The 21,460-nt window shown below is 51.5% G+C and overlaps 1 protein-coding gene across 1 annotated transcript in view; it reads left to right on the top strand.

Annotated features, from left to right (window-relative positions):
• grin2ba (glutamate receptor, ionotropic, N-methyl D-aspartate 2B, genome duplicate a) overlaps positions 1-21,460 on the top strand; it is a 76,825-nt gene that overhangs the window by 17,050 nt on the left and 38,315 nt on the right. Inside the window, 1 exon segment of the mRNA XM_037476488.2 lies at positions 1,553-2,200. Coding sequence (XP_037332385.2) covers positions 1,553-2,200 — 648 coding nt within the window.

Genomic DNA, 21,460 nt, shown 5'->3' with positions numbered 1-21,460 from the left:
GTAGGCCTATTTTAATTGTTGCCATGGAAACAGAGTGCTGCCAGAGAAGTCCAGATTCAAAGAGGGCATCTGTCTCACTCTGTGACTCTCTCTCCTCCTCTCTGTCCTCCTCTCTCTCTCTCTATCATTCTCCCTCTCTTTCCTCTTCTCATCTTCCTGGCGTCTCACCAAGGTCTTCCATGGTTCCTCTCTGGTTTCCTCCCACTGCCTCCCTCCCTCCTCCCCTCTCCATCTCCCCGTGCCTCTCATCCTCCCTCCCACCTCTCCACCCTTCCTGGAGATTGGTGTGCAATTGACTATTAACACAGGGACCTGTAATTAGAGCTGACGAACCTCCAGCAATTAGTTTTTCCCTGAAGTAGTTTTTGTCATGTGCAAACGTCCCTTTATCCCTCTCTCCATCTTCTTCTCTTGCCTTCTCGTCCCTCTCTGTCACTTCCTGTCTTATTAGCTGTCAGCTTCGCGGGGTGGTTATTGTTTTAGTGTTTTCTTTTTTGTTCTTTCCACCTTCCATCTGCCTTGTTAACGACATGCACACACAATACACCGCTCAGAACAACTCCGCCAGCGGCTACACCCCCCCCCCCCCACGTCCTGAGCATCTCTGCCCACAAAAAACGTCTTTTCCCACCAACTGTACACCTACAGCGACTATATGCAGATACGATTCAACACATGTTCTCCCCCACAGTCGGAGGTCAACATGCAGAGAACGTGTCTCTGCTTTCCCCAGCAGGGTTGTTGGTTTGGTCTCCAGCGGACACGCTGTTTCCGTCCCACCTTGGCGCTAATTTCCCCCTCTTTCATCGGCCCACATGGCCCTGCTACCCCTCTGCATCCCCATTAATGAAAAGCTCTATAAATAAGCACAGAGAGGAGGGGGTCGGAGAGAGAAAGAGAGACAGACATGGTCAAGTAGAGCGTGGGGAGGGAGGTGGGAGGGCGGAGGGGTGGCCAGCGAGCGCTAAACTAGGCCAGCAGGGGTGAGGGAGGAGGGCGAGGATCATATCAAACGCGCTGCGCGTCCCTCCCAGAGCAATCAATGAATCAATTTGGGCGCCCGTCATTTTGTCCACGTCTCGTCACTCATCTCTGCCGAGGACAGTTTGTCACTTGAGTTGGACGCGGAGCCGTCTTTTCTCTCTCTCTCTCCCTGTGGGACTTGCTCCGATCTTCCCTCTTTTCCTTGTCAAGATCCCAGATCTCCTCTGGAGGGAGAGTTTATGTCCTCCATAATATATACCGTAACGCTGCTACAGAACATTCCACATGCATTATTGATCCGTGTGAGATTACACGCAAACTATATGCCATCTCAGCGTGTGTGTGTTTATGCACTATTTATGCATGTCAAGTGTGACCTCCCCTCTCTCCCTCCTGGTGTGGCCTTCTCTCCCCTCAATGCCCCATTTCTTAGGAATGACATTGACATGCACTGATTCAGATGATGCTTGTAGCCTCTTGGCGATTCACTTTGATGGATCAGTGTCGCATGGTGCTACGCTAACCTCTCTTCTCTCCTTTTCTTCTTCTTCTTCCTCCGTCTCTCCAGGTATTACTCCCCCCCTCCTCCACGATGCCTGCCTGCGGCGGCCGCAGCCCCTCTTTGCCTCGGGGCCGAGCGGGGGCCCCCGTCTCCCCGGCCCCGTCGCTTGCCCAGCAGCGAGAGAGGGGGGACGGACCCCTGCATCCCCCCCAGCCTCCGTCGCTGCGGCGCTACACCGACGCCTCCCACCGCCTCTCCCTTCTCCTCCTGCTGCTCTGCCTCCTCCACCTGCCCCCCGCCTGCCACTCACGGAGAGAGGGCGGCCCGGGCGGGGGCGGCGGTGGCGGCCACTACGTCCCCATCCCCCAGCCCCCGCCCCACCACATGGCCCTGCCCAACATCCTGCGCGGCCTCAGCATCGCCGTCGTCCTGGTGGGGAACTCCAGCGAGGTGGCGCTGGCCGGGGCCCGCGAGAAGGAGGACTTCCTCCACATGGCGCCCAACGTGGAGGTGCTGACCATGAATGAGACGGACCCCAAGAGCATCATCAAGAGCATCTGCGACCTCATGACGGATCACTGGCTGCAGGGGGTGGTCTTCGGGGACGACACCGACCAGGAGGCCATCGCCCAGATCCTCGACTTCATTTCGGCCCAGACCCACATCCCCATCCTCGGAGTGCGGGGGGGCTCCTCCATGATCATGGCCGCCAAGGTAGGACCCTCACAGGGCAGAAAGAGCGCATGCGAGGCAGTTGAATAGTTTCAACTCGATAGTATTGTTAGATCAACAGCTACTTGGATCTCTGCACCCCTTCGATCCGATTGGCTGCCCTCCGCTGTCAATCTTGGCGGCGCGTCTGTCCCTCGCTGTGAAAGCTTGTCTCGGTGCAGCGGTGTTTTTCTCCATCAAAGAATGATATTTTTAAAGACTCTAGCCGTGACCACGCAGCCCAAACTGCTGCTGTTTGTTTCTTCTAAATGTTTTCACCGTTTCATCTTCCATATGGTGTTTTGTTATTTTTCATCTTTTATTTACTCCCTCATTTTGTCTGAGTGTTTTTATGGGTCTCCACAGGGCTGTGCTTTGTGCTGACAGCCGAAATAACCCAAAACCCTGTTAGCGGCTGAGAGACACTCCCACGTGCTGGAAAGCTAGACAATGTGCTTTTGATGTGCCCTTCATACCTTCAACTCGTTGTCCTCTTAAAACCAACAGCGAGGCAGCCTCATTTAGATTCCTCGTCTCACCCGTCCTGCGTCAGTATGAACTCGGGGTGCAGACAGACAGACAGACAGACAGACAGGCAGACAGACAGACAGGCAGGGAGACAGGGAGACAGGCAGACAGACAGACAGACAGGCAGGGAGACAGACAGGCAGGGAGACAGACAGACAGACAGACAGACAGGCAGACAGGGAGACAGACAGGCAGGGAGACAGACAGACAGGCAGACAGGCAGGGAGACAGACAGACAGACAGACAGACAGACAGACAGACAGACAGGCAGGGAGACAGACAGACAGACAGGGAGACAGGCAGACAGACAGGGAGACAGACAGACAGGCAGGGAGACAGACAGACAGACAGACAGACAGGTAGACAGACAGACAGACAGGCAGACAGACAGGGAGACAGACAGACAGACAGGGAGACAGACAGACAGACAGACAGGCAGACAGACAGGGAGACAGACAGACAGACAGACAGACAGACAGGCAGGGAGACAGACAGACAGACAGGGAGACAGGCAGACAGACAGGGAGACAGACAGACAGGCAGGGAGACAGACAGACAGACAGACAGACAGGTAGACAGACAGACAGACAGACAGGCAGACAGACAGGGAGACAGACAGACAGACAGGGAGACAGACAGACAGGGAGACAGACAGACAGGCAGGGAGACAGACAGACAGGCAGGGAGACAGACAGACAGACAGACAGACAGACAGACAGGGAGACAGACAGACAGACAGACAGACAGACAGGGAGACAGACAGACAGACAGACAGACAGACAGACAGACAGACAGACAATTCAGGATCAGCTGGAGATTTCTCAGACCAGAGAGCTACATCTCTGCCTATTTACTAGGCCTTGCCTAATGGGATAAAGCAATCTGCTGCTGCTTCATCTGCTCCCGCCTGGGATCTACTCTTGGACCTCTATTCCACAAAGATCATCTTCCATTTGGTGCAGCACAGACGCTGCTGGATGGAAGACAGAGGAGCAGAATTTAATGTGCCATCGAAACGTTTTGTGGAAACACTGAGGTCTGCTTCTGCTTCGACTCGCGCAGACGGAGCCTCAGTCCGGACTTGGCCGGCCTCGTCCCTCCCGCCGTCCTCCAGTTGGTCTGCCGACCCTCTGGTGTGTGTGTGTGTGTGTGTGTGTGTGTATCATTCATCAGGCACACGTGCCCTACGTGCAGTGTTTCGGGCAGCGGTTTAATTGGATTCCCCCGGCCACCAGCCACAGTCTGCTCTCTCCTGAGAGCGTCCTCCTGGCTGCTCGGGGGGGCCCAGGAGAGCGAGGACGGGGCCCCCGCTTAGGCTCGGTCCCCGAACGGATTTGTGTCTGCCTAATGGGCTGAGACAATAGAGTGTCAAAAATACGATTGCGAGGGATCAGTGGAAGGGAAAGAAGCACAGAGAGGGAGAGAGAAGGTGGAAAGTGGAGAAGTTGAGATGGTCGGGATGGAAGAAATTCTACTGTGAGTGAAGGCATGCAGGGCAGCAGAGGGGTCGGAGACAGGGGGGGGCTGCCTGAAGAGGTGATGGAAAGATAAGTGGAGAGGACAAGGGGTGAGTCAACAGCAGAAGAGGAGACGGAGTCTGACACGAGGAGGGAGAAGGGAAAATGTCTCTGAAAGTAAGCGGGACATTCGCTCAGATAAAGAGAAACGAAGAGAGACTCTTTCCGTCTTTGTTATTGGGAGAGAGGGTGTATGAAGGGGAAGGAAGAGGGATTGCTATATGAGGTGTTTTTACCTCCGGGCTCCCACACACACACACACACACACACACATACTCACCGTTAAAGGTGAAGCCGAATGCTGCTTCTGCGCCCCCCCTTTTCTCATGAGAAGGGTGGCAACGTGGAGCGACACCGCAGCCAGAGAATGCAGCATTTAGATTTTTCATGAGGAGGAAAATAATTCTGTGGGAACAAGATAATTCCATAAAACATCCCCTCTGCAGTGTCGGAGCGACATTTTAACTTACTTAAAGACTTTTTGAGTAGATGAAACTCGAAGCTAAGCACTGCATTATGTAGTGTAGGGAGAATAAAGTCCTCCATCCACCCATGACTTAAACGCTTGCAGTATCCCAGTCGGCCTTAGTGCTCGCAGAGTCTTCTGACATCTGTAAGGAGAACAAACTGGATGCTTTACAGCCGTTCCTCTTGGGGATGGAGCTGCTGCTGCAGCTCAGAGAGTCTTGAGGGTCTACACTCAGCCTGCCGGTGGTAGGTGGTCTATCTGTACTACAACCGCAGAACCTCAGCAGCTTGAAGTAAGAGAGTTGAAATGGATGGAGGGAAGGAAAGAGGAAGCCAGACGGCTCCAGAGTTAACAAGGAATGAAGACGAAGGAAACGGGAATGAGAGAGACGGATGGAGGCAAAGGCCACTCACATCTATATCAATGAGTGGGACCAGGGAGGGGGGGGTGGAGCGGTGAGTAAGAGCCCGACTGCATGGCAGGAAAGAGTAGAGGGAGAGAGAGAGGGAGAGGGAGAGAGAGAGAGAGAGAGAGAGGGCGAGAGGCGAGCACTCTGCAGAGTGCAGCAGGTGTATCGCCGGGGCGGCCAATGTTACCCGAGAAAAGAGAAGCTGCCTCTTTGCACGGGTAATGGAGGCCTGAATGGAGGAGGGAAGGAGGGAGGGAGGGAGGAGGGAGGAGGGAAGGAGGGAGGGAGGGAGGGAGGAAGCTGAAGAGTGCAGCTGTAGCCACATCTGTGAAAGACAGGACAAGATAGAGGAGGAGGAGGAAGAGGAGGAGGCGGCAGAGGAAAAGCTTCCAACAATTTAAGGGTGTGTGTGTTTGTGTGTGTGGGAGGGAGTGCGTCCTTGTGCATGTGTGTGTGTGTGTGTGTGTGTGTCGTTACCATGCCAACGTGGCTGTAGCTGCCAATCTTTGGTCTGTAGTGGTGTCCTGCTCGCCGTCCCTCCACAGCGTCCATAGGACCGCAGTAATCCGTGTGATCTGAAGCTTTGGGAGACATTGTCACATTATCAAGACACGGCGAGCCATACCCCCCCGCTGGTCTAGAAGGTATGGCTTTGTGGGAGTACAAATAGCTGATCACCCCGGGGCCAGTACATAATACCAACAGCGAGCTAATCCATGGTGCTGTGGATCAGGAGACAGATAGCATCCACTTGCTCGCAGGGTTTTAGACGTTGGAGCGGCGGCAAATTAATGGAAAAAGGGAACGCAGCAAACCCCGCTACCTGAGGGACAATGGCATACGAATATCGTATGAAGACACACAGGCAGACACACACAGGCACAATGTTTGTCCCTCTTCTTTTTAATCTACATCCATGTGAAGACGTGTGTTACAAGGGCGATTAGTGTAGGAAGCACACAGCGTGAGAAATGCTAAGCTAGATCCACACACACACACACACACACTCACACACACACACACACTCACACACACACACACAGCGTGAAGCTAGATCCACGCCATCGTCACGTACACACACACACACACACACACACACACACCCACACACACACACACAGCGTGAAGCTAGATCCACGCCATCGTCACGTACACACACACACACACACACACACACACACACACACACACACACACACACTCACACACAACGTGGAGAGATATTGCTCTCACACACACCGCTACCCTTTTGTGTAACCGGCAGCCGTCTCCAGGAAGAAAACAGCGGGATGCGATCAATTAACTTTTGCTCAAGTAATTGAGGCTTTTCATCGTTTCCTATGCGGCCGTTTTTACCCGCGGGTGTTCAAGCCTTTTGTAAGAAGCGATGGAGCGATTTTGTGTCCCAGCACCAGCGTCTTTCTGTGTGTAAGTGTGTGTGTGTGTGTGTGTTTGGTTAGACGATGTGCTAATTCTTCAGAGGAGGCCTCGTTGACAGAGTAAAATTGGTGTTGAACTGTGTCCAAGGATAATTCTGGTGGAGAGGGTGTGTGAGTGTGTGTGTGTGTGTGTGTGTGTGTGTGTGTGTGTGTGTGTGTGTGTGTGTGTCTGAGCCAGTTGAGCCATTTGGTGGAGAACTTTTTATCCCTTTTATAGTCATTGTTCTACATTTAGGACGAACATCTACGTCACTTCCTGTTTCCCACGGCGCTGGTGGTGTGTGTGTGTTTGATCATAACTGGGCCTGCATTCACGATCCCAATGAATGTGTACAAAGCCCCTCTTGTAGTCATCGCTGAGGTCCTCTAATAATGTTCTGTGCAGTTCGGCTTGGCAGCGCTAAAACACAGACACAATTAGGAGCATTTGTTAGCGATAAGGGAATTAAAGCCAGTGTTCCTGTGCCTCTCTCGGTGCTTCTCTTCTTTCTTTCTCTGTTCCCGTCTCTTTTCTCAGCTCCCCTAATTGTTCGGTTCAGTCAATGGATTTTGTCGTGTCCAGCAAAGCACATAAACCCCTTTAACAGTCCTTTCATCCCGGGTATGTTCTCGGCCCTTTTATTTTGTCCCCCAGCGTTTCTCTGTTGGTGTTCTCTCTAGTAGCACCTTCTCATATCTGAGTATTTTCAATTGGAAAAAACTTTAATTGGAAATTGAGTTAGAGGCACAAATCCATTTATAGCCCCTTTATGTCTGTTATTCTGTTCCTCTTCATTTTTCCTCCTCCGTTTTTCAAAATGTAGGCTAATGCAGTACCTCAGTGACACATCTGGATGGGCAGCACTCCCACTAGACCAAGATAAGAGGAGGAAACCTTCTGGTCCTTACTGGTGGCTTAAATACTGCCCCCTGTCCCACGAGACAAAAACCCACCACGTGGAAACGGTTCCGGTTGCCTTTTGTCCCCGGGACAGATGACGGAAGCCGGTGCTTATTGGCTCCGATTCAACTAGCGATGGACACATGACCTCGCTGCGATGACGCTCCTCTCCTTCTCCATCCAAGCAGCGCTGGATCATCAGCATCAACACCATCCCAAGAGAGTTCACAGATATGAAAGAATACGTTATCACAGACACAGACTTACCAGCCCTTTACTTACCAGCTCATTGTTGCTGACCTGTCACTATTTCAAACGGATCTGCTGACAGAAGGTGACCGTTACCTTGTTTTGTGGAAGCATTTTGATTTTTGATGTCAAACACATAACAATGGGGAGCAGAAGCAGTGGGTAGTATTGAATCAGGGTACATAATTGGAACTACTATATGTAAGAGATAATACACAAAAAGGGTTCCCATTATGAGGAATTAATCAGTGCCCAACAACCAATCAGAATCGAGTATGCAATCGTGATGTAATGAGGAGATTAACAAATGCCTGTTTAGCAAATGTAAAAAGCTTCAAACGTCGGGATTCATTTAGGGACAATCCTAAGGATTAAAAATAAATAAAAAGCACTAAGTTATAAAAGATGCATCCATGTGTATTGGAAGCCATGTTTCTCTGTGCAGCCTGGTTCACTATGACGATGTGTCCCAGTGCTGGTGTCTTCTTACCGGCTCATTGTCCTGGTTTAGAAGATGTGACAACCCTTTGTGTGTGTTCCCCCTCTGGAGGGAGAGCCAGAGTGTGCGTGGGGGGGTTAGAAGGGGAAGTGAGTCAAATCGAGAGTCCTAGATTTATGTGTCCTCGTTTCCAACCCCGTTGGTCTCAATTTACAGCAGCCATTTAGAACGTGGCCATTTTTAAACTCGCTCCTTAACTTTCTGCTGCAGCTCTCTCTCCCTCCCTCCATCTGGAGCCGGGCCGCCGCCCTCCGCTCTCCTGCTGTACATCGGGGGCGGATTTCTCCCGTACGCTCGATTAATGCAGACAGAATGGATGTGTACTTAGAGAGGGAGATAATTTGAAATGAGATGAGATAGCTGTGATTTAAAGATGCGACATGATGGACTGGAAGCGGCCTATCTCCATCCCGGCCCTCTGCACCATGTGACTCTTGCATTCCCGTGATCTGTCATTTGCGCCGTCTCTCTCTCCTCGTCCCTCTGGTTCCTCCTGGACCAGCTGCCCCGTGTGAACAAAGCCTCGGCCTTCACTCTCCGTCTCTGGGCCCAGAACCCGATCGAACTGAACAAGTGTCGCACACTCAGTGGCCTTGATGTACACACGGAAATAACAATATAAGTAAATGTTCTCCTCATACAGCCAGTGATGCAATGATTCATGTTTGTAGCCTGAGCTACTTTCTCCCCCCTCTAAATGCTCTGAGTGAATGCAGGGTTCACCTCTACAGCTTTTATTGTGAAAGGTAAGAAGGAGCGGCGTGATTGTTTTTAATGTGTCCGCTCTGCACCATGTGATCGGTTGATGCCTTTTTATTCTCTTTATCCCCTCTGACATGACCCCCCCACCCCCCGAACCCACTTCGTCCTGACATCTTCTCACTCCCTTCCCTCCCTCTCCTGGCCTCGTTTCCTTCATTCGCACTCTCAGTTCCCTCTGGGCACACGACTAGCCACACCTTCCTCTTCATCCCAGTCCCACACTCGTCTCCCCCCCCCCCTGGACATGCCCTTACACCCACAGCCTCCTCCACCTCCTCCTTCCTCCTCATTGCAACGAGCACCGGGCCCATCTTCCCTCCTTACCAGCTCTCCTCTGTTCCTCTACCCCGTGTCCCTCTCAACACAAGTAGTGTGGCCCTCCCATTTTACCACTCCTCCCTACACCCCCACCACTCCTCCCTACACCCCCACCACTCCTCCCTACACCCCCACCACTCCTCCCTACACCCCCACCACTCCTCCCTACACCCCCACCACTCCTCCCTACACCCCCACCACTCCTCCCTACACCCCCACCACTCCTCCCTTCACCCCCACCACTCCTCCCTACACCCCCACCACTCCTCCCTACACCCCCACCACTCCCTCCCTACACCCCCACCACTCCTCCCTACACCCCCACCACTCCTCCCTACACCCCCACCACTCCCTCCCTACACCCCCACCACTCCTCCCTTCACCCCCACCACTCCTCCCTACACCCCCACCACTCCTCCCTACACTCCCACCACTCTTCCCTACACCCCCACCACTCCTCCCTACACCTCCACCACTCCTCCCTACACCCCCACCACTCCTCCCTACACCCCCACCACTCCTCCCTACACCTCCACCACTCCTCCCTACACCCCCACCACTCCTCCCTACACCCCCACCACTCCTCCCTTCCTCAGACAACCATCTTCCCCTCTCATCCCCTGGTGAGGCTCACACCAGCCCTTTGCTGGGACCCTTATTAGCCTTATCTCTGCCTGCCTCCGCCCCGATCCAGAGGTGAAGAGGGAATGGACCTCTTTCTATTCATAGGCTGAGATGAGTCAGAGCCTTTCCGTGGAGCACATAGTGTATACAGAGAGGAGATGTGGAGGGGAAAAGTACAAGTTTAAGACTAAATTACTGCCCCACGGCCCCTCGCCATGGAAGGATCAAACGCCGCGCTTCATTTTAACCGGTTAACGCAACCGTTTCCCCTCCCACCGTTTACATCTGTCCAGCTGTGGACCAGCGAAACAACAGCAGCAGCAGCACAAGCAGTCGCCTTCACGGCCCTCCTGGGAGGACACATCTCTGTGAGTCCACAGGTGACAAAAGCAGTACATTAACGCCCATAAATGGCCGAGGGGCTCGGCAGCAGCTGTGATGGATTTTGTTGTTTGGGCTACTGGCCAAATGTCATGGCTTAAACCAGAAGAAGTGCAATCCAGATGATTATTCCCCCAGGAGTGACTGCATGGCCGCGTTTCTCCTCTTGTCCTCCATAAGAGACAGAAATCACGGGCCTCCGTCAGGCCTCTGATTTCTTTAATCACACGAGCTCATCACCTTAATTCATCTGTGATACATTGACTCCAAAATGCCGTAGCACATTACATGTAGCACTTTAAATGTCAACCGTTTGAATATCTGATGAGAACACTCATTATCTTAAAGTGCCTTGCAGCACAGTTATCTCACGCTGTACCAGGTCCGTTTGTCCAGCGCCTCTCGACCCAACGCTTGAGGAGGAGTCCGAGGAAGGAACCAGGCTGCGTGTGCGTCGGGACATTTTTCTGATGCCATTTGTACCTAGAAGCAAATACATGAAGGTTCACGTCATCCAGTGGATTATCCGTCGGTCACGGATGGTAAAGGACGCCCATTAACCTGCGCAAACACACCTTTAAACCTAATAATACCTTTCCTTGTCCTTTCCCCATCTCACTTACTCCCTCCTGCAGACGTCATTTCTGATTTCACCTTTTGAAGAAAAAAAAAATATATATATATATATATATATATATTCCCCCTCTTTGCCCTTGTTTTGCCCAACAACCGTTATAAGCCTTGTGTGAAAGGAAGAAGGGAGCAAAGAGAGGGGAGACAGAATAAGAATAATTGAGGAGCGAGCGAGAGAAGGATCGAAGGAGACTAAGCAAAGGGAGAGCGAGGGCGAGAGGGAGGCAGGGACGTGGAAGAAGGACGGCGCGAGCGAAGAACACAACGTGATCGCTCAATTACTCACCAGCGCCGGGCCGAGCTGGCGCTTGTCAGAGCCGCACGCTGTGAGACGCACACATGCACGCACACAGCGGCCGATACATCAGGCCTATATGTTCAGGCCTTTTCCTGCTGACCCACAGCATAAAAACGATTCAACGTAGACACACACACACACACACACACACACAGCAGGGCGCTTTCATAAGCTCCAAACACACACAAACACACATCATATGGGGACGCCATCATTGTAGGCGTTGTGGGTAACGGCCCAAGGTTTTCCCCCCTCAGACCGACGCCTGATGGGAAAACACTGTGTGTGTGTGTGTGTGTGTGTGTGCGCGCGCTACCAGGCATCATCTAACAGGTAGAAATACAGCTATACAGCCAATAGATCAGACCAGATAACTTGAAACAGACCTTCTTTTGACAATCACACAACTGGGATCTTGAATCGTCGGCACAAAAGAATTCCTGGGGTTGCGTTAGAAACTAAACGGAGAAGCACAAACACGGAAAAGATCTTTTTGCTCAACCCCATTCTGTCTCTGCCTCTCTTCTGTATCTCTGGCGCTCCCCTCGCCCTCTTTCCTTCTCACGTCATGTGAGTTGAGGCCGGTGGAGCTCTTGTGATGAATGTAAAGGCTGCTCCTCCCTTGTTCTGCTAAATTACAGCAAACACCACCTCGTCCCTGGACCCTGCAGTTCTTGCTCGCACGTCCGCCGCCGGGCAAGATGCCATCAGCCATCAGCCATCAGCACCCATACAAGCACATTTAGGGCTGCAGCACACAGACGCATGAGTCAGACGTGAAGAATAGACAACACGGCCCAGCGGGTAATGCACCTGCAGCATGTATGATGCATGCGCTTTAGTTGCAGGATAAAGGAGGGACCTGAGCACGCTGGGCTGATTCCTCCCATCCTGGCGTTGGTCACTGTCGGACGCAGTTTGCATTTATGCATTTGAAGGAGCATAACTTTTGAAGATTTCAAATATTAGCAGAAGTTTATTTGCAGCAGACCATATAACACGCCCATTCAACATATACATGCTCGCAATGAAGATGCTTGTTAGCTTATGTTAAGATCATTCATTTTACCGTGCTAATGCTAGCTAATTAGCAATAATCACAGTGTGACGCGTCATCTTTTTGCAGGTGTTTCGTCATAAACCAAGATGAGAGTTTAGAGTTAGAGGGTCTCTTTGGTCTCTTCTTCTCTGTGGGTGAGATGAACGTGTTCACAGTTTACGGACGATCCGTCAACCAGTGAGCGACGCTCATGACGTGTGTCAAATCCACAAAGGCCAACATCATGTTGGCGGTGGTCAGGGACACCGTCAGAAGGATGCGTTCTCTGCTCACTCCAGATGTCTGAATGACAACCCAGTGAACAACTTGAGTCCGGACCACAGCGGTGTACCAGCTGACCTGCAGCCACGCCGTCAGCATTCACGTCCATCCATTTCAGTCCAACACATATCAACATATCAGAAGATTTGATGGGGTCGTAAAGTTCATCATCACCATTATTATCACGCCTGTGGACATTCTATTACTCGTCGTCCCATTATCTTTATCCCCATTACCATGTTGTTCTGTACCATCATCACCATTACTATACGTACATTACCACTAGGCCTTTAGGGACTTGCATTAGATCCGGTATTTGTTGCCCCTCACATGGGCCCTGCTGGGCGCACTGGAGCTCCGGCTGGCCTGTTCTCCGTCAAAGACTGATTTGCATTAGCAAAGTCAAACAGGCTTAATAGACTTTTATTGGCAGGAGGCGGCTGGGCGCTGAGGGGACCTTCTCAGACAATGCAGCATGCTAATGAACAGAACGCTGTGTACTAGGACAACGTGCAGAACAACAACAAAACATCTGCATCCACTCAACCCTTCACCTGCATCAATAATACGTTGCCATTGTTTTAAACACACATAAAACGCCGTTCTACTGGTAACAGGAAAGAACTCTCTTCACCTCATCTGATATTCATGAAACATTTGTGGTTTGCATTTTAGCGCGTCGTCAAGGAGACACAGCGGCAAACTCTCCGACTTACGCCAAGGTTATTTTGTGAGATAAGAACGTGACAGTAATAGTCCAGACCGGTGTGGTACCCTCCCCGTGTTCTGGATGAGACGACAGCAGCACCTTCCTACAGCGCAGATCCCCAAAAACACTGAGCTGACCTTAAAGGCGCTAAAGTTAAATGTCCAAATTAGTTCTTAAACTACAAGGTTTTAACCTATTCAAATATCTTTTGTAGTGTAGTGGTCCAGAATTGACTTTTGGAGAATGAAGAGTTCCTGGAGGTGGACGGGTTCTGCTGATTTTAGGATTCTGATACAAATAACACATGTTGGTTAATAGTATGTACATATACTATATACAGTATATGTATATATATATATGTATATATATATATATATATAGATAGATATGTATATATGGATATGTATATATGGATCTGCCAAATCGGCCACAGGCAGGTGGGGGTCTGTTTACTGTTAACCTCCATTTGACTCATGTGTTGAGGTCTCAAATAGGTTATTTAGTCTAATTTGCACCACGCTACAGCAAAGCGAGTGTCAGCTCTGAGGCTATTTTTACAGCTGTAATTTTGGAACGCTATTAAATAAAAATGTTCCTCGTCAGAAGTCTTTTTAGCTCGCTCAGCTAATTATTATGCACACTTCACTGATTGCCCTTCAATTTGATGTCACTCTTTTGTGTAGCTGTAGTTTCTGATTATTTTTAATGTTTTTTTCTCTTATCTTCACTCACTGAAATATTGATTTAATTTTCTTTAAATGCTTACGAACACCTCCCTAGAACTCAAGATCGCAATCATTCGCGCTGCTTCTGCTCGAAGCTGCTGCTGAAAGGGGTTGGGGGGGGGGGGGGGGGGTGTGCACCAATAAATGTAAATACCACAGCAGGGTTTACAGCAAGAGTGTTTCTAAATGCTCTGGTAACCTGTGGTAACCCCCCCCCCCTCCCCTCCCCGATGGGACTCGCTTTCACATCACAGTTTTCTTCCCTCTCGTTTTTGGAAAGAAGACTTTTAGAACATTAAAGTGTTTGGCAAAACAAATCCCGTCTTAATGTGGAGGTGAAGTGTCAGCGACGTGCAGAAGGTTCTGAGAGAGCTCCGTTTGCTGATCCAGGCCCTGATTGTTGTCTCTGACGGCCTGGAGCAAAGCATGCTCTCTAGTATCGGAGGGGGGGGGGGGGGGGGGGAGTTGAGCAGCGTTGCACCACATGCACCAGATTATTGCAGGTTGGACTTGGTTTGATAATAAGAGCACCTGATGCTCTGTGAACTGGTCTCACCCAGCATCCTCCTCCTCGCCGACGCGGCCCTGACCTTCACGCCCCTCGCCGCCGGCCATTTACACCTTTCATTTGAATTTCTGCGTGTTTCTCTTGGACGGGGTGTTGGCGGTCAGCAACACAGAATGTGTATCAAAGGGACCACGCTGGAGTGGAATCCAGACGCAGTTCCCGGGCGCTGCTGTGCCCCGCGGCATGATGGGGGATCACTGCTCGGCTCAAAGCGCGGAATGATTTAGTTTGGTGATGTATAGGCGCCGCGGCGGGATGGATTGCAGGTGTGAGACAGACTAGTACATGTCTGTGTTAGTCTGAGTTGCTGTGTGGGCGGTGGGGGAGCAGCAGCAGGACGTGTGTTGAGTTACGAGTTGGAGGATGGAGGATGGAGGGGGGGGGGGTAGAGCGATGTGTGGGTGGGTGCATATGTGTGTGTCTTATATTGAGTGCTTTTGTGTGTTACTGTAGCGGGCCGTATTAATGCATCACTGTTGTATTTCTTAGTGTGTGTGTGTGTGTGTGTGTGTGTGCTCCATACCGGCAGTGAGTGGCATTCTCTTTTTGTTCCCCACTAATGGCATCCTTAGCACGGCTGTTACGATGGAAACCACGTTGCCACGGAAACGCAGCCTGTCTCCGTGAATTAGAAGTGTTTCGCTCCCTCTCTTAGCCTCTCTCGACCTCTCTCTCACTCTCCATCACCCTCTCTTTCTCTCTCCCCCTTGTCACCCTCTTGTGTCCCCTTTCCGTGTTCCGTCTCTCTCTCTGTCTCTTCATCTCTGCCTCTCTTCTCCACCTGTCTCCGCCCTGAACCTGACAGGGCAGCAGCAGAGAGGTGAGCAGGGACATGAAAAGAGCGAGGGACGGACGGACAAGGGGAAAGGGGTGAAGGGTGGGATAGAAGAGTGCCAGGGGAAAACTCCCTTTAGAGGGGGAGGGACCAATGCAGGGGTGTGACGGAATGTTTGGGGATGGGAAAGAGGAAAAGTGTTCTCTACAATGGAGTGGATTATCCACATTGTATGGCATTTCACATAGAAATAAAAATGTTTGGTTCCGGCAACTGAATTCTTGCCCTTTGGCGTTGCTAGGCAACAACAAGCTAATCACAAAGGGGTCTGCACCTGAGTTTTGATATCAGGATCAAGAGTGAACCTCTATCAGCATACTTCCAAAAGCTTTCTAACCCAAATGATGATTTCCTTTTTGCATCCGTGTTCCCTGTCCTGCTGGCCCTTTGTCCACCTTCCTGTCGCTGGCTCGAGGCCTCGGAGGCTCCTGTCCGTCAGTGCGATGATGTGAGGCCGGCAGCAGGGATGAGTCCTGGGGTGCACACAGAATGCTGAATGCACTGCTAGTGGTCTCTCTGCCTGGCGCGCGGGGGCCGGCAGTGTGTAACGCCATGCTCAAGTTAAAAGAAGACGGACATTCAAAGGGCAGGGATGAAATATATATAACAAAAAAAGGCTTGATTAGAACGTGGCGATAGAGAGGGAACTAAAGCAGACCCAGTTTGAGTCCTGTTCCACATACGAAGGGAATGTAAAACAGGGCAAGAAAACGAGGAGGAAAAGAAGGAAGGAGAGAGAGATTGATTATGTTCTCCTAAGTGCCTTCGGCATTATTGGAACAGTACTGTCCTCCCGAACCAGGCAACTTGAATTAACATTGCAGGGAGAGTGATTGGGGGGGGGGGGTTGTGGATAAAAATGGAGATGCGGGACAAGGGATATATAGCTAGGGAGAGAAGGAGACTGGAAGTGTGCGAGGGGACAAGGGGGCGGGTTGACAGGAAGACCGAGGGAACAACTGGGTTCAGAGGACGCAGAGAGGGACAAAGAGACAAAGAGACAAAGAGACAAAGCATGCGAGAGCAAAAGAGCATTCGGCGGTTGAAGACTCGCCAAATTGAAAAGAATCAACACGCTAAACTCCACTTCATACATTGCAGCTGGGTGCTGTGCATGATAATCCATTTGGAGGATAATAACTTCACTTTAAATATTCATTCTAAATGCTGAATCTTCAGAAATGAAATCCATTTGGGGAATAGTAATGGTCCAATCAGGAGCAGGAGGAGAAGATAACACAGAGGGAGTGAGCGACGGGCCGGAGCTTGAAAGAGAACGGACCGATTAGGGTGAAGTTCAGATAAAACAGGGAACACTGTGGGTGTAGCACCAGCAGAGAGCGGGGGGGGAGAGTTAAGGACATGTGATTAAAAGGCGGTTGAGCGTGGGAAAAGATGGTGTGTGTGTGTGTGTGTGTGTGTGTGTGTGTGTGTGTGTGTGTGTGTGTGTGTGGGGGGGGAGGCTGACAGAATGTGAGGGACGTGCAGGACGTGCAGGACGCGTGCAGATGGGAGGACAGGACACTGATGGAAGCGACAAAGCTGGAGGAACAAAATGTGTAAAACCGTCCTGAAAACTCAAATCCTCTCCTCCACCTTACTTTTAAAAAGTAAGGGGACTTTTATGTAGTAAATGGCTTTGTAACATACTCTGACTCAATGATACGTGGACCCGTCTGGTTTGTGAAAGCCTTAAATAGACTCTTTGTTCTGGTCAGCTGCAATTTGGACACAGACGTGCTGTCCTCTTTGAAGCTCTGAGCTATACGAGCTTTTAAAACTCCTACATCAAAGCTGCTCGGGGGGGTCGGACGTAATGCGACCTAACTTCCTAGCCGCGTTTCGGAAATGTCATTATTTTACTCTGGTTTTCTGATTTATTCATTTTCTTTCTGTGGCCTGCTTTCACATCCAAGAGATGAATTAGACTTTCAATGTGAGAAAACAGCTCGGCATTAGTGAACATATTTCATGACCCTATTAGCAAAATGCACTTTGAATAAAACATTTAATGGGACAGTAGGCACGTGTCCTTGGACGTCTCCTCCAGTAATGTCCTTTACAGACTGTGTGTGTGTGCATGTGTGTTATTACTATTACATCACCTCATTTGACAGAAGCCCAGCTTACCGTAAATACTGTTACTCCACCCGGCCTCAGCCCTGATTGTGCAACACGTTACGCCTGCTCTCATACCCTCAGAGTGCTCTGGGAGGCGCAACGCGCAGGGCAGCACCTCCACCACCTCCACTACCTCCACCACCTCCACCACCTCCCCTACATCCCCTACCTGCACTACATCCCCTACCTGCACTACATCCCCTACCTGCTCTCCATCCACCACCTGCACCACCTCCACCACCTCCACTACATCCCCTACCTCCACTACATCCCCTACCTGCACCACCTCCACTACATCCCCTACCTGCACTACATCCCCTACCTGCACCACCTCCACTACATCCCCTACCTGCACTACATCCCCTACCTGCACTACATCCCCTACCTGCTCTCCATCCACCACCTGCACCACCTCCACTACATCCCCTACCTCCACTACATCCCCTACCTGCACCACCTCCACTACATCCCCTACCTGCACTACATCCCCTACCTGCACCACCTCCACCACCTCCACTACATCCCCTACCTGCTCTCCATCCCCTACCTGCACCACCTCCACCACCTCCACTACATCCCCTACCTGCACTACATCCCCTACCTGCACTACATCCCCTACCTGCTCTCCATCCACCACCTGCACCACCTCCACTACATCCCCTACCTCCACTACATCCCCTACCTGCACTACCTCCACCACCTCCACCCCCTCCACCCCCTCCACCACACCCTTACCTCCACTACCTCCACCACCTCCACTACATCCCCTACATCCCCTACCTCCACCCCCTCCACTACCTCCACCCCTTCCACTACCTCCACCACACCCTTACCTCCACTACCTCCACCACCTCCACCACATCCCCTACATCCCCTACCTGCAGGGGGATTGGTCAGGTTACTGTAGCCCCTCTCTACGTGACTCATGTTGCTGCATTTCAGTCACATGCGTGATCTCGACAGCCGAGGAACAACACGCGCATTCTTTGGCTGTGAATTCAGCTTTTTCTTGCTACGGTTTTAAAAAGGAACCCAGGGGCTAGTGTGTCTGTGTTTGTGTGTTCATGCCCCACAGTGATATATGATAACGTCATATATAAAATTCATACATTTTAGGAATGTGCATTGTTTTGGCAAAAGATACACGGGAGAGACAAGCAAGTAGCTCATGTGAGAGGGACTCGCCATCGCTATCTGACGTGAACGCCAAACGATACGTCAGTGCCTGTATGTCCAATAAATACTTTTATTACGCCCAAATGCTTTGCTATTCATAGGAATCGTGTGTGTGTGTGTGTGTGTGTGTGTGTGTGTGTGTGGGTGAGACAGTGAGTCACCAGCAGTTTCCAGATGCGGGATCCAACTTGTGCTCAGTGGCACAGTGTGCAGCCTGCCTGGGAGGGTGAGGAGAGGGATGCAGGGAGAGAGGGGGGGGAGAGAGGGATGCGGGGAGAGAGGGGGGGGGGGGGGGGGAGATGCAGCGAGGGTGGGGGGGGGAGAGAGAGAGATGCAGCGAGAGACGGGGGGGAGAGTCCAAGCCACGCTGGCCCAAGTGCCACAGCTGGTGTGTGTGAATGTGCGGTGGTGCACCTCTATGCGTACGCGCTTCCAAATGCGCATGTTGGCGAGCGCCCCCACCTGTGCAGGTGCACTGAGGCGCCGCGAAGGAAACGCCTCGCGCCTCCACAGCGTGCAACCCACTGTCAGGCAGAGGGGTGGGGAGGCGTAGGGGCGTTAGAGGGAGGGGGGGTGCCATCATACCCGATGCTTATGGGAGAGGGGTTTATGCGTATGGAAGCACAGCCGGGGGGGTAATCGTCCAGTGAAGGCGGGTTCCATTCGTTGTGGACCAGCAGCTGGAGGCTGGATTGACTCTTTTTTACCATCATCGTCGTCATCCAGGAGGATCGAACCCGGCTTATCTAAAGGTTTCACTGAAGGACCGGGTTCAGACGCTTATATTTGAATACAATTTTAAACACACTTTGGGACTGAACTTTGTGGCTTGATGGCCCCCCAAAGAGGAGCAGAACAGGCTGAAGTCAGACTCAACATGTGTACTTAAACACAGAGTGCCTTTTAAAAAGGAAAGGTATGTGGTAGGTTCTGACACTTTGTCATTGAATGAGAAAATATGTCCAGACCTTTGACCGGTACTGTATGTACGATATCTTTAAGCACATGTGTCTTAAATAAAGACAGTAGTCCCCATATGGACCTTAAACCAGAGGCAGTGATGCGTCTTAATAAAACCAAATGTTGCACAGCAGGGCATCAAATGTCTTATTGTCTCTGTCATAATACCTAATGACATCGCCCTGCAGTAAGGAAGCACCATTCGGCCTTACGTAACTAATGAATGGAGTTAAAATGTGTCCTGTCGCCCTCCCCTTTCCTCCTCACCCCCCCCAGGTCAAAGGGTCAAAGGTGAGCTTTGCTGCCGTGACATTTGGACGCTGCTGTCAAGCCGCTGCGCTTTAGCGTCCGTCTTGTACTGCCACGGCGTGATGTGGCCTCTGCCCCCCCCCCCCCCCCCCCCGTCCTCTCGGCCCGCTCCTTCTCTTCATTGTCATCTGGTTCTCTGTAAATGCCGTGTCCAGCGGTGTGAAATCTGTTAATCACACTGACACGGATTGTGGGCCGCTGTTGTAAGGTGGGGGGTGGGGGTGGGGGGGGGTTGCGAGATGTAGTGCACGTGAGTGAGAGTGTGCACGTGCAGGAGGGGAGGTAGAGATGAGAGATGGAGCAGGTGGATGAGAGATGAGTGTGTGTTCAGGGGGGGGCAGGCTGAATGGAATGTTCCTGATTGCCAGGCTGAAGGTTGCTGGTTAAATGGCTCGATGACTCTAATGGGCCATTGTGCGCCATTTAGATAGTGTTGTGGTTAAAAGGCTTTGGCAGCCACAGAGGCCTGTCAGGGCACCACAGAGAGGCTGTGTGTGTGTGTGTGTGTGTGTGTGTGTGTGTGTGTGTGTGTGGGACCGCACAGCAGAAGGTTTCTGCTGTACTGGTGACCGAGGTGGAGACAGAGCAACAACCCCTGACACAGTGCAGCATGATGTTTAAAAAAGGAGAGAATAACTGACTGTGAGAAACACTGCAATGACGTCAAAAACGTTGATGGAACAAATGTGACTAAAAAATAGAAAAGGAAATGTAGGAAATCAGAGAAGCGATTGGATCTTTGGATTATGAATGATGACACTGTGTAGCCCCCCCGAAGCCCCCAAGCCCAGCAGCGAGTGCTGAGTCCATCTGCCCTGAAGCATCTCACATCTCTGGTACACACACACACACAGTGTACACGCATGGAAACAGGTAACTACAAGAAAGGATCTGACGTGACAAACGGGAGACGTGTCTGGACGGGTTGTCATCCTGGGAGAAGGGGGTAGTGGGGGGGGGGGGGGGGGTTGGTTATAAGTGCTTATGCGCTTAGGGTTTAGTTAGTCAGGGAGGAGTGAGGTGGGAGAAGATGAGCATACAGCTTATTGTCTCAGCCCGTCTTCTAAGATGTTCTGTTGTGGACAATCCAATACCCCCCCCCACACACACACACACACACACACACACACACACTGCCACCGCGCCTGCAATTTTCCACGCCAATAAAGCAGATTTGAATTAGAGTAGAAAAGGAGACGGGGTGGTCCGTGTGAGTCGAGACGAGAGGGGGGAGCACACATATACCTCTCAGTTTTTCAGCACGTGGCTAGTTCCTCCCTCCCATCGTTCCTGTTCCACTGAGCAGTGGAGATCAAAGATGGGGGGGGGGCAGAGTGGAGATGGAGAGGGAGGCCTCGCCGCTGACAGGGGCTGAGAGGGGCTGAGAGGGGGGCCTTTATCGCGTTGCCAGGAAAAATAACACAGAAGTGCACATCACCTGTGCTCACTCTATTTCCCTTTGCTCTCTGATCGCCTCGTGCCCCCCCCCCTCCTCCCCCCGCCCCCTCTCTCCTCGGCCGGGTTGCACGCTTC

The sequence above is a fragment of the Pungitius pungitius genome, chromosome 12 (assembly GCF_949316345.1).
Source record: "Pungitius pungitius chromosome 12, fPunPun2.1, whole genome shotgun sequence".
In the NCBI taxonomy this organism is placed as follows: domain Eukaryota; kingdom Metazoa; phylum Chordata; class Actinopteri; order Perciformes; family Gasterosteidae; genus Pungitius; species Pungitius pungitius.
The sequence above is the reverse complement of the archived record's forward strand: the minus strand, read 5'-3'. Positions and strand labels throughout refer to the sequence as shown.